This window comes from Haplochromis burtoni, unplaced genomic scaffold (assembly GCF_018398535.1).
Source record: "Haplochromis burtoni strain Fernald_Lab_line unplaced genomic scaffold, NCSU_Asbu1 Contig_31, whole genome shotgun sequence".
Classification (NCBI taxonomy): Eukaryota; Metazoa; Chordata; class Actinopteri; order Cichliformes; family Cichlidae; genus Haplochromis; species Haplochromis burtoni.
In genome coordinates, this window is record NW_024582392.1 from 678,510 (window position 1) to 695,942 (window position 17,433).

At 41.4% G+C, this 17,433-nt stretch overlaps 1 protein-coding gene and 2 pseudogenes across 1 annotated transcript; 2 read left to right on the plus strand and 1 right to left on the minus strand.

Moving 5' to 3' along the window:
• Nucleotides 1-1,500: 1,500 nt before the first annotated feature.
• Nucleotides 1,501-2,882, minus strand: LOC121814268 (annotated as a pseudogene).
• Nucleotides 2,883-2,951: 69 nt separating this feature from the next.
• LOC102311436 (tubulin alpha-1 chain) lies at nucleotides 2,952-6,597 on the plus strand. The gene is made up of 5 exons (XM_042219358.1): nucleotides 2,952-3,186; nucleotides 4,715-4,776; nucleotides 5,014-5,113; nucleotides 5,209-5,357; nucleotides 5,456-6,597. Exons 1-5 carry the CDS (start codon nucleotides 2,952-2,954, stop codon nucleotides 6,434-6,436), a joined length of 1,527 nt encoding a protein of 508 aa, XP_042075292.1. The 3' UTR covers nucleotides 6,437-6,597.
• A 5,557-nt stretch (nucleotides 6,598-12,154) lies between these two features.
• LOC121811881 lies at nucleotides 12,155-14,463 on the plus strand (annotated as a pseudogene).
• The last annotated feature ends 2,970 nt before the right edge of the window (nucleotides 14,464-17,433 follow it).

Here is a 17,433-nt window from a genome sequence, read left to right on the forward strand (position 1 = left end):
ATGAAACTCAATGCGACCAGCCATCAATCCCACATATTGTACTCCGACGTTTTCTCAAGCAAATGATCAGAAATAGACAAAAACATCCAGGGCACCGCTGCTTTCTTCTGTTACTTTTAAACATAAGCAGTTCATTGGTATTGGCACAAATTTAATATTGAAACTATATCCTATGATACTGATGCTTAAATGTAGTCATAGAAAATCATTCTGAGCAAAAATAAGATTTTGTTTGTAGATTTTGCCACTTGGAGTGGGTGTGAAATGTATTTTGTTGATGTTTGTAACAGAGCATAAATGTGCTTTTCAGCCCTGAACATTTCATGTGGATATCTCCTGTACTTCAAAGGTTGTGGGGCTAAAAATCCTGGAAAAAAAAATGTTCACCTAACCTTATTTATGTACTTTGTACCTTTTGTAACTCCAGATGTTTTTATAAGGTCAGGATAAGCTGTTGCTTGGCTTCATTGGATACAATAGTAAAGTAGGAGGTCAGGTGAGAATGCTGCCCATCTGAGGTTCCTCTTATAGTTTAATCTTATAGTTCCTGTGTGGACTTACCAGACCTGAAGAGTAATTCACTACAGCTGTCAATTCAGTATTTTTATTTTAGTTGTAGTGGAATACTTTTGGCTGCAGCCTTATTGTCACAGCAGATGGATCCACATATTTGCTTTAGCCCAAACTTTACACCGGTGGCTGGGTTTGTGTCTCCTTCCAGTCTCACACCATGGATCTATTGTGAGTTGAAGGTTTCAGTTTAACAGTTCATACTATTTTACAGCTTAATTTTGAAGACCGCATTGTAAACCTCAGGATCCTCATTACGGTCTAAAGATTTGTCACAGTGCAAGGATTCCTAAACTGTGGGCTGGGGCCCCCTGGTGGACCATAAAGGTACTGCAAGCGGGCAACAGCCAAGTTATATATTTACATAAACATATTTATTTATATAAAACTTAATCAAAGGTGGTTAGTTTATGATATTATTCATTACTTGACCTAAATTTACTGCTTTTGTATTAAAGTTTGTGGCAGGTGGGTCACACGGGCTGGTGCTATTACAGTTGTCGTACCTAAGCTTTGAAAGAGTCTTCCTTTGTCATTCAGGTCGGCTGAATCACTCAGATACTCAGCAGGTGAATTTTAAACACCTGCTGAAAACTGATTTTCTTAGCTTGACTTTAACTATTGAAACTTCAAGCAATGGTTCACACTAATATTTAAAATCTGTATTTATGAACAGTATTTATAAACACGGCTGTAGGATTTATGTATCGATAACAAGAAAAAAGATTGGAACGCTATTGAGAAAACTAATCAGCTTTTTACATGCATGTTTAAAAACATATGAATTTGAAACATCTTAAATTACATGATTCAAACATTTTTGTGCTACTTACTCATGACTAATATGTCGTAAAGTTTCTGAATATTTAAAAATCATTCTGAAAATATCATTTTCAATATCACTGAATATTTAAAAGACAAACAGTTAAACAGTTTTTCATCAGAGGTTTTATTTAGAGCATAGCCAAACTTGACATTTCCAAGGGTTTAGAACTGAACAGCCAAAATGACAAAACATTTGTATTTGGAATGCTTTAAAGAAGACATTTTAGTCAAATATTTCCTTTTTAACTAATGCCTTCAGGTCCCTTTCAGTACTCCTCTCCTTCCTCCTCTCCCTCACCCTCAATGGAGTCGACTCCCACCTCCTCATAATCCTTCTCCAGAGCTGCCATGTCCTCTCTGGCCTCGGAGAACTCTCCCTCCTCCATACCCTCACCCACGTACCAGTGAACAAAGGCACGCTTAGCGTACATCAGATCGAACTTGTGGTCGAGCCGAGCCCAGGCCTCTGCAATAGCAGTGGTGTTGCTCAGCATGCACACAGCCCTCTGGACCTTGGCCAGATCTCCACCAGGAACCACAGTGGGGGGCTGGTAGTTGATGCCAACCTTGAAACCAGTGGGGCACCAGTCCACAAACTGGATGGTGCGTTTGGTTTTGATGGTGGCAATGGCAGCATTGACATCTTTGGGCACCACATCACCACGGTACAAAAGGCAGCAGGCCATGTACTTGCCGTGACGAGGGTCACATTTCACCATCTGATTGGCTGGCTCAAAGCAGGCGTTTGTGATCTCAGCCACTGAGAGCTGCTCGTGGTAAGCCTTCTCTGCAGAGATGACTGGAGCATAGGTGGCCAGGGGGAAGTGGATACGGGGGTATGGCACCAAGTTGGTCTGGAACTCTGTCAGATCAACATTGAGGGCACCATCAAAGCGGAGGGAAGCAGTGATGGAGGACACAATCTGACCGATCAGCCTGTTCAGGTTGGTGTAAGTAGGACGCTCGATATCGAGGTTCCTACGGCAGATATCGTAGATGGCCTCGTTATCTACCATGAAGGCACAGTCAGAGTGCTCTAGGGTGGTGTGGGTGGTCAGGATGGAGTTGTAGGGCTCCACCACAGCGGTGGACACCTGGGGAGCTGGGTAGATGGAGAACTCCAGCTTGGACTTCTTGCCGTAGTCGACAGACAGACGCTCCATCAGCAGGGAGGTGAAACCAGAGCCGGTGCCACCGCCGAAGCTGTGGAACACCAGGAAGCCCTGAAGACCAGTGCACTGATCAGCCTGAGGACAGAGAGGAGATGACAACCAGCCATGAGTTACTTTATTCAATAATTTAATTCTGAACGATAATTATACAGCTGCTGTAATTTACCCACCAGTTTGCGGATCCTGTCCAGAACCAGGTCAATGATCTCTTTGCCGATGGTTAATGTCCACGGGCGTAGTTATTGGCAGCATCCTCCTTGCCTGTGATCAGCTGCTCAGGGTGAACAGCTGGCGGTAGGTACCATGCGACCTCATCTATGCAAACAACATTACATTTAGCTTTAAAGATGTTTTAATTTCTACATTATTGTTCAGCGAGCGGTGATGACACTTACCGATGACAGTGGGCTCCAGGTCCACAAAAACAGCTCTGGGGACGTGCTTTCCAGCTCCAGTCTCGCTGAAGAAGGTGTTGAAGGAATCGTCTCCTCCTCCAATGGTCTTGTCACTGGGCATCTGTCCGTCCGGCTGGATCCCATGTTCCAGGCAGTAAAGCTCCCAGCAGGCATTGCCGATCTGGACACCAGCCTGACCAACGTGGATGAGATACACTCACGCTGTGGAGAGAAGAAAATAAAGCGATAGGGGGGGATTAATTTAGCTGTAAATGTATTCATTTATTTATTTATTTATTTATTCAAAAATAAAATAATTTATTTATGCAAACAAAACAAAGGACAAAACTGTTCAAAGTGTTTTTCTTCATTCAGTTGTTTTGGGTGAGAGTCACTTTTACTGACCCAAACATGTTCTTTTATTAGCAACAACTAGTCTTATTTTTTTCCCGCCCAACAGGTGCACTGGATTGTGTCTGGAACCTCGTTGCTATGCGACAAACCCTTCACTCTGGCAACCGATGACGTCGGGGCTGTTGAAATTCGTTGGGAAGCGTGAATATTAGAAAAGGTTGAGCCGTTAAAGGAGAAAAGTTTAGTCAAGGAAGCAAGGCAGCCATAGTGGTAATGCCCACGGGCAGGGCCGGCCCGTGGCATAGGCCGTAAAGGCAAATGCTAAGGGCGCCGTCCATCAGGGGGCGCCACGCCAGTGCCACAAATGTTGAAAAAAAAAAAAAAAGTTGGTACTATTATTTCTAAATACAAAAAATAATCCCACGTTAATTAAAATGCAAAGTAAAGCTTATTTAATAGAAATATTATTTGTTACAACATTACATCTAAATCCCACCCCTGGGCCATCTACCACATCTACCGCTGCTGCCTCCACTTCAGCAGCACAACCCACCAGTGATGCAGCATCAGCAGCACAACCCAGCCATGATGCGCAGCTCAAGGTCGCTCACTCAGCACCCCAAGCGAGTAGCTGTTCCTGTTGCCTTATTTATATTGTATTTTTAATTTATTTTATCCAACTTGTTGACACGTTTTATTGTGTTTATGTATGTAAAATTTATTGTATTTCATATATTCATTTTTTATTTTTTGTATTCATTTATTTATTCATATATTTTTTTATCTTGTTAATTATTCTGATTGTGAATTTGCTTTCTTTAAGTAAAAAAAAAAAGGTCAAAGACAAAGCTATTCGGTTTCTTGTGAGTACATACACTACACTGCCGATGTAGGGGGGCGCCACCTAAAATCTTGCCTAGGGCGCCAGATTGGTTAGGGCCGGGCCTGCCCACGGGTATTGATTTTACAGCATAATAACTGCATGCGTTGAACCACCAGTCAAATGTGGGAAAATGGCTCAAAAGTTTGCCGGTTTAGCCCCAAAATGCGGTTTTTGCGCCCCCCCAAGTTACGCCATCTTTGCCATCAGAGAATTGATCATTTTAATTCAGTGTTAGGTCTGTCTATATGTTAATGCCACTGATTTCGACTCATCACTGAAACTAAACCGTTATAACAGAAAATACTACTAGGTTGCCGGCTGTACATCTGCTAGGTGGCTGGCTGTGCATCAGTGCGGTAACTATCAGCCCGGGAGAGTCCGTTACTCGCATGCATTTTTAATGGCTTGCCGCGCTGACAGGGCATTTTCATCCAGTTTTCCCTAAGGATTGGGTTACTGTGGGTGTGGGGCATTCTTTTTAAGCTGATACAGCTTAATGCCATTCTCCCTGCCAGTACCGTGCCCTTACAGCCCGTCGCGGTCACGACTAGTGATGACCGGGGCTTTTGTCATGCCAGTGAGAGAATAAAATACCGCAGAGTCACCGGCTGGACTGAAGTCTCCATTATTCCCTCTGTCCACCCCAGAAAACCTCTTTTGTTCGGTCTGCCCGCCACGTCCCCCAATTGAAAAGCGTCAGAGCATCTCCCCATCTCAAGCTGGGACTAAAACCCCCCACACTACACTGCAAGAAATTGAATATCTATATAGCAAAATCAGCCACACAGTTTTAAATCCCACTTTTCATTTAAAGGTAAAGCATCCCTCCGTCTTCAACACCTTCTTCAGCGAGACTGGAGCTGGAAAGCACGTCCCCAGAGCTGTTTTTGTGGACCTGGAGCCCACTGTCATCGGTAAGTGTCATCACCGCTCGCTGAACAATAATTCAAGCAAATTAACATGAAAATACCTTTGAAGTGTAGCTAATGTAATGTCCTTGTTTGCATAGATGAGGTACGCACTGGTACCTACCGCCAGCTGTTTCACCCTGAGCAGCTGATCACAGGCAAGGAGGATGCTGCCAATAACTACGCCCGTGGACATTATACCATCGGCAAAGAGATCATTGACCTGGTTCTGGACAGGATCCGCAAACTGGTGGGTGAATTCAAAGCAGCTAGTATAAAATGTATACACGAATTAAATTATTGAATGAAGTAACTCATGCCTGGTTGTCATCTCCTCTCTGTCCTCAGGCTGATCAGTGCACTGGTCTTCAGGGCTTCCTGGTGTTCCACAGCTTCGGCGGTGGCACCGGCTCTGGTTTCACCTCCCTGCTGATGGAGCGTCTGTCTGTCGACTACGGCAAGAAGTCCAAGCTGGAGTTCTCCATCTACCCAGCTCCCCAGGTGTCCACCGCTGTGGTGGAGCCCTACAACTCCATCCTGACCACCCACACCACCCTAGAGCACTCTGACTGTGCCTTCATGGTAGATAACGAGGCCATCTACGATATCTGCCGTAGGAACCTCGATATCGAGCGTCCTACTTACACCAACCTGAACAGGCTGATCAGTCAGATTGTGTCCTCCATCACTGCTTCCCTCCGCTTTGATGGTGCCCTCAATGTTGACCTGACAGAGTTCCAGACCAACTTGGTGCCATACCCCCGTATCCACTTCCCCCTGGCCACCTATGCTCCAGTCATCTCTGCAGAGAAGGCTTACCACGAGCAGCTCTCAGTGGCTGAGATCACAAACGCCTGCTTTGAGCCAGCCAATCAGATGGTGAAATGTGACCCTCGTCACGGCAAGTACATGGCCTGCTGCCTTTTGTACCGTGGTGATGTGGTGCCCAAAGATGTCAATGCTGCCATTGCCACCATCAAAACCAAACGCACCATCCAGTTTGTGGACTGGTGCCCCACTGGTTTCAAGGTTGGCATCAACTACCAGCCCCCCACTGTGGTTCCTGGTGGAGATCTGGCCAAGGTCCAGAGGGCTGTGTGCATGCTGAGCAACACCACTGCTATTGCAGAGGCCTGGGCTCGGCTCGACCACAAGTTCGATCTGATGTACGCTAAGCGTGCCTTTGTTCACTGGTACGTAGGTGAGGGTATGGAGGAGGGAGAGTTCTCCGAGGCCAGAGAGGACATGGCAGCTCTGGAGAAGGATTATGAGGAGGTGGGAGTCGACTCCATTGAGGGTGAGGGAGAGGAGGAAGGAGAGGAGTACTGAAAGGGACCTGAAGGCATTAGTTAAAAAGGAAATATTTGACTAAAATGTCTTCTTTAAAGCATTCCAAATACAAATGTTTTGTCATTTTGGCTGTTCAGTTCTAAACCCTTGGAAATGTCAAGTTTGGCTATGCTCTAAATAAAACCTCTGATGAAAAACTGTTTAACTGTTTGTCTTTTAAATATTCAGTGATATTGAAAATGATATTTTCAGAATGATTTTTAAATATTCAGAAACTTTACGACATATTAGTCATGAGTAAGTAGCACAAAAATGTTTGAATCATGTAATTTAAGATGTTTCAAATTCATATGTTTTTAAACATGCATGTAAAAAGCTGATTAGTTTTCTCAATAGCGTTCCAATCTTTTTTCTTGTTATCGATACATAAATCCTACAGCCGTGTTTATAAATACTGTTCATAAATACAGATTTTAAATATTAGTGTGAACCATTGCTTGAAGTTTCAATAGTTAAAGTCAAGCTAAGAAAATCAGTTTTCAGCAGGTGTTTAAAATTCACCTGCTGAGTATCTGAGTGATTCAGCCGACCTGAATGACAAAGGAAGACTCTTTCAAAGCTTAGGTACGACAACTGTAATAGCACCAGCCCGTGTGACCCACCTGCCACAAACTTTAATACAAAAGCAGTAAATTTAGGTCAAGTAATGAATAATATCATAAACTAACCACCTTTGATTAAGTTTTTATATAAATAAATATGTTTATGTAAATATATAACTTGGCTGTTGCCCGCTTGCAGTACCTTTATGGTCCACCAGGGGGCCCCAGCCCACAGTTTAGGAATCCTTGCACTGTGACAAATCTTTAGACCGTAATGAGGATCCTGAGGTTTACAATGCGGTCTTCAAAATTAAGCTGTAAAATAGTATGAACTGTTAAACTGAAACCTTCAACTCACAATAGATCCATGGTGTGAGACTGGAAGGAGACACAAACCCAGCCACCGGTGTAAAGTTTGGGCTAAAGCAAATATGTGGATCCATCTGCTGTGACAATAAGGCTGCAGCCAAAAGTATTCCACTACAACTAAAATAAAAATACTGAATTGACAGCTGTAGTGAATTACTCTTCAGGTCTGGTAAGTCCACACAGGAACTATAAGATTAAACTATAAGAGGAACCTCAGATGGGCAGCATTCTCACCTGACCTCCTACTTTACTATTGTATCCAATGAAGCCAAGCAACAGCTTATCCTGACCTTATAAAAACATCTGGAGTTACAAAAGGTACAAAGTACATAAATAAGGTTAGGTGAACATTTTTTTTTCCAGGATTTTTAGCCCCACAACCTCTGAAGTACAGGAGATATCCACATGAAATGTTCAGGGCTGAAAAGCACATTTATGCTCTGTTACAAACATCAACAAAATACATTTCACACCCACTCCAAGTGGCAAAATCTACAAACAAAATATTATTTTTGCTCAGAATGATTTTCTATGACTACATTTAAGCATCAGTATCATAGGATATAGTTTCAATATTAAATTTGTGCCAATACCAATGAACTGCTTATGTTTAAAAGTAACAGAAGAAAGCAGCGGTGCCCTGGATGTTTTTGTCTATTTCTGATCATTTGCTTGAGAAAACGTCGGAGTACAATATGTGGGATTGATGGCTGGTCGCATTGAGTTATCATATAAAAGTTCTTCGTTTTTACCTAAAATTTGATACCGGGTTTATCTTTTATAGTCGTGAAAAGGAAAGTTTTTCACAGGATTTTCTAGACCTGTAAAAAAAACTGAGTGAGGTATATGATTCAGTAACTCAGAGAAGCACATTTAGCAGCAGTAACTTGGAAGTAATCGTTTTCCGTATGACTCGATTGGTGTCTTGATTCAATGTGGAGGAATTTTGGTCCACTCGTCTTTATTACAGTGCTTTGTTGGTAATTTAGGGTAGCAGGTATTTGTTATTGCACAGCTTTTTAAAAATCCCACCATAGCATTTCCAGTAGGTAGAGACCTTGACTTAAACTGGGCCACTGCAAAATCTGGATTCTTTTCTTCTTCAGCCATTTTCATATAGATTTGCTGCTGTGTTTGGGAACTTAGCCAAGCTGTCAGACAGACGGCCTTACATCTGACTCTAGAATACTTTGATATACTGAGGAGCTCATGGGCGACTCAATGACTGCAAGGCGCCCAGGTCCTGTGGCTGCAAAAAAAGCCCAAATCTTCACTCCTCCACCGCCATGCTGACAGTTAATGTTTGTGCTGATTTACTCTTTTTACCAAATACGATTGTGTGCATCGTAGCCAAACATCTCCACTTTGGTCTTGTTTGTCCAAAGGGCTGTTACAGTTCAGATACTAACATAAGTTGTGATGTCGTGTTCTTTTTTAGAGACCATGGCAGCCCCTTCCAAACAATCTGTAGTTTTTCCATTTTTTGTTAAATGAATGATGTGTCGTTCATCTGAGGTTGCATTTACCTGCTTTTAAGACCTCGTCTTATCACCCGATATGTAAAGCCTCAAGCGTGATTTATGGTCCCAGTAATGTGTCTGTCTGTGTACAGTGGATGAAAAGGGGTTTTTACACACCACTAATGTGTTTCCAACTGCACATCACTGAATTGAGAGCTGAATGACTTACAAATGGGCCGGAATGGAGGAGGGAGCAACAGCGGACTGGGAAAGGATGAAGCATAAAACGAATGTTAAAGATAAAAAATTAAAGCATGAAAAGTACAAACAGTGGCTGCGGTGGACAGTTTTCAATACTTATTTCCTCTTCAGATCCTTGCACATTATCACTTTGCTGTTCTCAGCAGATGGCTGATGGACCAACAAACAAGAGTAGCCCACAGACCGGCTGTAACACATATTTTTCACACTGCCTCCATCAACAGCAAACACTCTCAGCATCCCATAACTACCTGCCTACCTGCCTTCCCACTATCACAGCTCAAGCATAAAACAAGCATTAGAACCTTCAAGAGTCTATTTTCTTTTTTGGCATGATTGCATTACAGACAAATTGTACATAAAGTAATTATTCTGATGAAAAAGGATGCCTGTTAGTGTTATAGGGATTAATACTGATGTTAAGATGTCGAGCTCATTTTAAACCGTTTACATTCTGTTTTATCTACAGTGATTTATCATATTCTATAAAATAACATGTTTGTAGTGGCTGTCCTGTGAGGAATACATACCTCCAAAACAGCTTTTATTGAGCTCAGAAAAGCAGCTCAACTACTTGATTAAGGATGAAAAAGCATAATAAAATATATCGATACATAAAAATTACAGCTGAATTAAAAGGCTTGAGCACTGTGTGACATGGTTAACTGTCAGTATTCACAGGAGGATTACAAATATTAATGAAAAAGTAAGTTTGAGATACTCATACTAATCTGAAAGAGTTTGTGGAGCCTTTGTCTGCTCAGCTTATTAAACAGCAAGAAGCGACTGTGCCACAAGATGGCAGTATAATACAGGGTAGACGCAGAGACTTTGCTTTCACTTTGGGACATTTTAATTTCTGCCTGCCTATTTTTTTTATTTTATTTACCTGAACTGAACAAACTGAACAAAGCACTGCTTACTTTGCTTTGCTTTGCTTGCTCTAACACAACGCCACAGCTGTAGCTGTGACTTCTTCTGGGTCAAAATAAAATTCTAGCCCTTTTTCACTTGCCTTTAAAATTTGAGATTTGTGGAATAGGGATTGTAAATGTAAATGTAATTGTAATTTTAAACAGAACTTAGATGTGATTTTCAGGCTTGACATTTTCACGTTTTCTCCCTTTAAAAGTAATGAAGACTCACTGAAAAGGCAAAAATGCAACTTAGAAGACATCATCTTAAAATACCTAAATTTAGGCTTGAGACCTAAATATTCATATAGTATAAAAATATTTTGCATGCATTTCATTAAATATGCTAATAGTAAAAATATCAGCTCATTCCTAAAGTGGTCAGATGGGATTTTTTTCAGTGGAGTTGTATATTGATTTTCAGTCTTTTAGGCTTGCTACCCTTGACAAAGAAGCAGTGTCTTGGAGCCATTTCAGATAGTAGTTTTCTCTAAGCTCAGACATTTTTATTCAGTTTGCCAGTTTTTAAGCATGCTTTTTCTTCTTTTGTCTACCACTTGTCCAGTTCCTATAATTTTTTTAAAAACACATTTGCTAAATATTCAGCTAACTCTATGGGAATCACCTGTTGGTGATAAATACCATATTATATCTGTCTAAGTGAATGTTTGGCATTTTATTCCCCCACTGAAACTGGAACAAATAATAAGTGAGTTACTTCGATATGCTTGAATCCTCACAGGTCAATTTTAAGTGGGTTAATAAACAAACAGAAATTCCTCTGAAATTGATCAGGTATTTGTATTTGTTGTAACTGTTGCTCCCCTATTGGCCAACTGGACAAATAAAGGAAAATAAGGTACATGGACTGGACTGAATGTGAGTGAAAAAAACAGCCAGTGCCCAAAGAAAAACTTTGAAAGACCTTCAGGAAAGTCTGGAGAATTATTGCTCAAGCTCTAGGAGAACTATTGTTACTTAAAAAAAATCTACAAGAAGCCCAGCTCAGGGGAAACAAAGCAAAGAAAAAAGAATGGCTCAAGACATAATATAGACTTAATGTAATATTACCCTCCATATTTACTTTTTGTGTAAGTCAGTATGTTTGTGTTTTTACTTTTTCGGGCTTCTGGTTTTGTGGAAAGAAGAAAAAGCTGCTGTTTTGAAATGTGTTCTATAAATAAATCTTGCTTGTGACTCTTTGGACCCCGAGCACCAGGTTGGGAGACATAAATCGACATTGTTTAGAGGTACACAGATATTTAAAAACAAGCCCGCAGCACCAAAATGATTCAGGTCTGGTTAAGTAATAATGTCATATGTGATGACAAGTTTCTTTTTCTTACAAAAGGTTTTTTTTTGTTTTTTGTTTAAAATTTTGCTGACAATAATGCTGCCCTTATTTTTGAGGGAGTCTATTGGAGTGGATTTCTAAGTGTCATTTTCTTTATTTGAATACTTCTCCCAACACTCTATATTGTGCTTATAATACTCACTGAATGTCATTTAACTAAATAAAGCAGGACTGGGGAACTCAAGGTATATCCCACCCTCCAAGATGCAAGTCTCACCATTCTGTAGCCGGGATGAATCTCCTCCAGGCACTTGTACATAAAACCGGCACGTATAGAACCACCAGTTATATTAAAAAACCGCCTAAAACCTTAATTTGCTTCCAAATAGGGGTTAAAAAAGTTTTTTCCCACGTGAAAACATATCTTTTTCTCTGTTTACTTTAATTGCCATGTCTTTCTCTTACAATGTATCCGATCATATTTGGTAGATGCTGTAAAGTATGAGTGAAAACAGACAATAAAAACTTAAATGTGAAATCACTGGGGAAAAAAAGCACAGTTCCTGCCTGAAACACACTGCTGGCAGCTGGGATTGCCTCACCTTCCTGAAAAGATTGTGCCGTGTCAGGCTGAACGTGACGCTTACAATCTAACCAATAGGAATAGGGCTCGTGTGACGTGACCCAATCAGATTCAGCGGAGCGTTTCCGGCGGGTGAGCGAGTATAAAACGCCCCGCCCAGAAGCAACGCATCAGTTGCCTCTTACACGGGACTCATAAAGGCCTATTTGTGGGAGCTAACGTTTTTCTCGCTTCCTATTCCTCATTTTAATCCCGAAACTTATCAACACAAGGAAACATGGTGAGTGTCAAGTTTTTTTTTTGTTTTTTTTTTGTCTTTTCCTACAATTAAGTTCAAACTGAAGTTATATCACGTGGTAGCCGGTAATTCAAATCAGCTGAAAGGGTCCTTAAGTTCAGTCGTTACTTTAATAGCTATAAGAAGTTATCATTTCCAACCCCAGTGTTCAACAGACATTTAGTGTATTTTTGGTGTAGCGTGACGAGGCACAGCCCAAATTCAAGTTCTGCCCCGTCTGTCTGTTTCCGGCTTCTCATGCGCACATTGACCTAGTTGGCAAAGGTCAGCCTGCAGCATTCCTCTGATTAGCGCCTCTCTGAAGAGGCCCGGCCTTTGTGAAATTGAAGCCACAGACTCCGCAAACAGAAGCAGCTCACTTAAAGTTTTATGGGGTTTTTTTGTGTCTTTTGTTTGGTGTGATGTGAAAATGTTTGTTCTCGACACAAAAGATTTGCTTGTTGCTTTGCTTGATGTACATGTGATATTTCTAAAGGGCTCAGATGTTATCAGCCTCAGGGGAGTCATGACTGTGGCATCCCACTGCTAACAAAGAGCCTTATTTATTTTCTTCTTCCTCATTTCTCACATTAGTTCCAGAGACGGCCTCAACATGTGATGACTAGCTTTCAGCTACTATTGGGATTAAAAAAACAGAATTGATGACAAATGAATGACTACTTTTTTTTTTTTTTCCCCCCCCTCTCCACAGCGTGAGTGTATCTCTGTGCACGTTGGTCAGGCTGGTGTCCAGATCGGCAATGCCTGCTGGGAGCTTTACTGCCTGGAACATGGGATCCAGCCGGACGGACAGATGCCCAGTGACAAGACCATTGGAGGAGGAGACGATTCTTCAACACCTTCTTCAGCGAGACTGGAGCTGGAAAGCACGTCCCCAGAGCTGTTTTTGTGGACCTGGAGCCCACTGTCATCGGTAAGTGTCATCACCACTAGCTGAACAATAATGTAGGAAAATTAAAACATCTTTAAAGCAAAACTAAAGTAATGTGGTTTGCATAGATGAGGTGCGCAGTGGTACCTACCGCCAGCTGTTCCACCCTGAGCAGCTGATCACAGGCAAGGAGGATGCTGCCAATAACTACGCCCGTGGACATTACACCATCGGCAAAGAGATCATTGACCTGGTTCTGGACAGGATCCGCAAACTGGTGGGTGAATTCAAAGCAGCTAGTATAAAATGTATACACGAATTAAATTATTGAATGAAGTAACTCATGCCTGGTTGTCATCTCTTCCTCTCTGTCCTCAGGCTGATCAGTGCACTGGTCTTCAGGGCTTCCTGGTGTTCCACAGCTTCGGCGGTGGCACCGGCTCTGGTTTCACCTCCCTGCTGATGGAGCGTCTGTCTGTCGACTACGGCAAGAAGTCCAAGCTGGAGTTCTCCATCTACCCAGCTCCCCAGGTGTCCACCGCTGTGGTGGAGCCCTACAACTCCATCCTGACCACCCACACCACCCTAGAGCACTCTGACTGTGCCTTCATGGTAGATAACGAGGCCATCTACGATATCTGCCGTAGGAACCTCGATATCGAGCGTCCTACTTACACCAACCTGAACAGGCTGATCAGTCAGATTGTGTCCTCCATCACTGCTTCCCTCCGCTTTGATGGTGCCCTCAATGTTGATCTGACAGAGTTCCAGACCAACTTGGTGCCATACCCCCGTATCCACTTCCCCCTGGCCACCTATGCTCCAGTCATCTCTGCAGAGAAGGCTTACCACGAGCAGCTCTCAGTGGCTGAGATCACAAACGCTTGCTTTGAGCCAGCCAATCAGATGGTGAAATGTGACCCTCGTCACGGCAAGTACATGGCCTGCTGCCTGCTGTTCCGTGGTGATGTGGTGCCCAAAGATGTCAACGCTGCCATTGCCCCATCAAAACCAAGCGCACCATCCAGTTTGTGGACTGGTGCCCCACTGGTTTCAAGGTTGGCATCAACTACCAGCCCCCCACTGTGGTTCCTGGTGGAGATCTGGCCAAGGTCCAGAGGGCTGTGTGCATGCTGAGCAACACCACTGCTATTGCAGAGGCCTGGGCTCGGCTCGACCACAAGTTCGATCTGATGTACGCTAAGCGTGCCTTTGTTCACTGGTACGTGGGTGAGGGTATGGAGGAGGGAGAGTTCTCCGAGGCCAGAGAGGACATGGCAGCTCTGGAGAAGGATTATGAGGAGGTGGGAACTGATAGCTTGGGAGAGGATGATGAGGGAGAAGAGTATTAAATGACTTAATGGTCCTGTGCCATTTATTTCTGTCATAAATAAAGTTTGTTCAATGACTGCAATTTGTCTTTTCTTTTTAAAATACTATAAAGGGCACTGGATATCAAATTCTCAAATTTAGAATTTCAGTTATTAGAGCTTAATCTAACTTGTGTGGAATTAAAGTGCTCACATGATGCTGTAATACTTTCTGGTACGCACCACTTTAGAAGCCAAAAATCTGCAAAGCCCATGCATCACACAAAGGGTTGATCCTTTCTTTTAGGTCAGAACAATCATAATGTTAACCTTTCAAAATTCCCCACTTAATAAAGATCTCATAACTTGATTTCACTTTTTTTTTTTTTTTTTTTTTTTTTTAAATCTCATCAGCATCCATCTGTAGAGGCTCTACATCCCAAACCCTGTAAGACCCACTGTGGTTTAATATAATCTAACAGGTGTCTTGTGTGGTCACTAACAGTGTTTGAAAGTAAAACTGATTAAAGTCTAGTCACTTGGGGGCAGTGATGCTCCACAGATGTTCTGAATCAACATGTTGAAGCTGATCCACACACGCTGTTAGTGCTCCACTTGTTTTATCCATTTCAGTTCATGATTTGGAGGTGTTCATTTCCCTTCTCATTACTGAAGTGGCAGTCCAGGCTTATGCCCACAAAAGTCACTGTGCACCTCAGCTGAATCCTACCGATACACCTCAACTATAAGTTATGCCAGTTCATACAGTTTTGTAATGAAACTTAAACAATCATGTAACTGATAAGTTGTTGCAGTGTGAGCTCAGTTATAATTAGTTTACAGTGAATCGTGTTAACCACCATGACTGATGAGGACAATGAGCAGATGGGTCAGACTTTGAAGTACCCCTCACATCTATAAAACAATAAAGGTGCCATTCATCAGGTCGTACAGCTATTTTTAAAGCAGGACTGTTTGAAAATTGCAAAACAAAATGTAAATGTGTCGAGGATACTGAGCACAGTCAAATGTTTTAGTGAGTGGTGTACTCTGGAAAAAATTTCTCTCCCATTTGTCTCCAGCTTTGTCTCCGCATGTAATCTGAGACAGATATGTTTGCCCTCTCATAACTTTGCCTACATTTTTCTATGTGTATAAGGTTTAAAACATGAATCCTTTTTATGATGATTATTTATTTTTAATGGAATAACAAAGTGACTTCAGCCAAATGCCCCCGTTCATATTGTCTGCTGCCACCTCTGCTCATACCTCCAGTAGTTCTATAGGATGGATGAGAAATAAAAAATAGAAAAGCAGAAAATAGCCCAGATTTCAGAGACTCGAAGTAATAGAAAGGATTTAAAAGATAAATTCCAATGGCAATTTTAGCTTTTTGGACTTTAATATTTTTCTAATAAAATGGTGCATTATTTCCTTTTATACTGTCATATATATCCCTGACACTGCAATATAAGTTTGTCAGGAACTGTAAGAGATTAAATATTGTTAAGTATAGAAAACTGAATGTCAGCAGCCTCATACAACTTATTTCTTATTAAACCTGTGAAGTGGACGTGTAACGTCACCAAAAAGAGGCCTAAAGGCAGAATGTGGGGTAACCAAAATGTAGGTTATACAGTAATTGATTCATCATCATGCAGGAAATGTCATGCTGTCAATAATGGCAACAGCACCCTGCCACCTGGCATTCCTTCCCCTCGGTGCACCCCTGCTTGACAAGAGGCCAAAATCTGATTCCACACTGTATGTCCTGATAAGTTAGATCATCCACCAGCCAAGGACATCTGCGTTGAGAGAAGCCCTTCATGCAGGGGCAGTGCCAGAGCATAAGCACTGGGCGGGAACCCAGCTTTCACAGGGGTGGATTTGGCTCACATCAATTTACTGTTTCAAGTCCATTATGTGCAGGAGGTTATTATAGGTACTAAAAGTGAAGTAAAAACTGAAACTAGGTGTTAGAAAAAGAATGAACTGAAACAAAAATACAAACTAAAAAGAAGGTTAACTAAAATGATAATGCACTTACAAGATTAACTAAAATAAAAATAAACACTAAATCTTATTTTTGGTCTTTGATGAGGTCAAATTTGTAAATCAGTTTATTGAGACAAGGATGTCTACATAACCTGAAAATGTTTATATACGCATTAAAATATAAAGCTAACAGTGAAACTGAATATTTTCAATTAATAAAAATGAAACAGAATGACTCAATACGCTGTGGAAACTAAAATTAATTGAAATAAAAATTAATACAAATAAAAGAAACATGTAACTCTGATGTTCAAAGCTATACTTGTAGTCACGTAACAGATCCATAAAAGAGAGGTTATAAACAAAGATGCAAAGCAGAAAAACCCGTTGGATTTACATTACATTTAAAACAGCAGGTCTACTGCAGGAGGCTTTAATAAACTTCTAATTTGGCCACATTTACAGGCTACACAACAAATGTAACTTTAAACTATCTGATGAACATATATCCTTAACTACAAGCATTCAAGTGGCTAAATTAATTCACCACATACTAGAAAAGTTGGAGTCACACTGCAGAATTTCTCACCCCATTTTTATTTATTTTTCGATTGTCTTGCCAGATCATGCATTAAAGCTACATGAGCTGACGGATGACTGTTTTTACTATAGCTCCAAAGACAAAGTGTAGGATCAGTGTCTTCAGTCATACTAGTGATCTTTATGACTGTATTAGCACTAAGCCTGAGCTTTGATATCTTTTTACTCGAGTAACTTAATGCAGATGTTTATTTTAAGTTCCTTCAACCATAAAACCTATTTAAATAGTTTGGAAAGTGTATCGATAACATTCGGATGATGGGGAACAAAGACCTTTTTAAACATACCTGAACCAGCAAATGAGGAGATTTCCATAACCTGTTTTCTCACATCCTTGTTGCTGTTTTTGAACCTCATCTAGCTTCTTTTCCAGGCAATAACCCAATTCCCCAATCTGCATCATTAGTACCTTTCCACTGAATTTCCAACCTTTTCACATAATCCTGAACAACAGCCACAATGGCAGTATTATTGCCCAT

Excerpts from the sequence above, each read along its gene's own strand:
- LOC102311436 (XM_042219358.1), top strand. The coding sequence starts at position 2,952 with ATGACACTTACCGATGACAGTGGGCTCCAGGTCCACAAAAACAGCTCT. Across the intron at positions 5,114-5,208 it reads CCTGGAGCCCACTGTCATCG|ATGAGGTACGCACTGGTACC; the intron begins GTAAGTGTCATC and ends TTGTTTGCATAG. Across the intron at positions 5,358-5,455 it reads TGGACAGGATCCGCAAACTG|GCTGATCAGTGCACTGGTCT; the intron begins GTGGGTGAATTC and ends CTCTGTCCTCAG.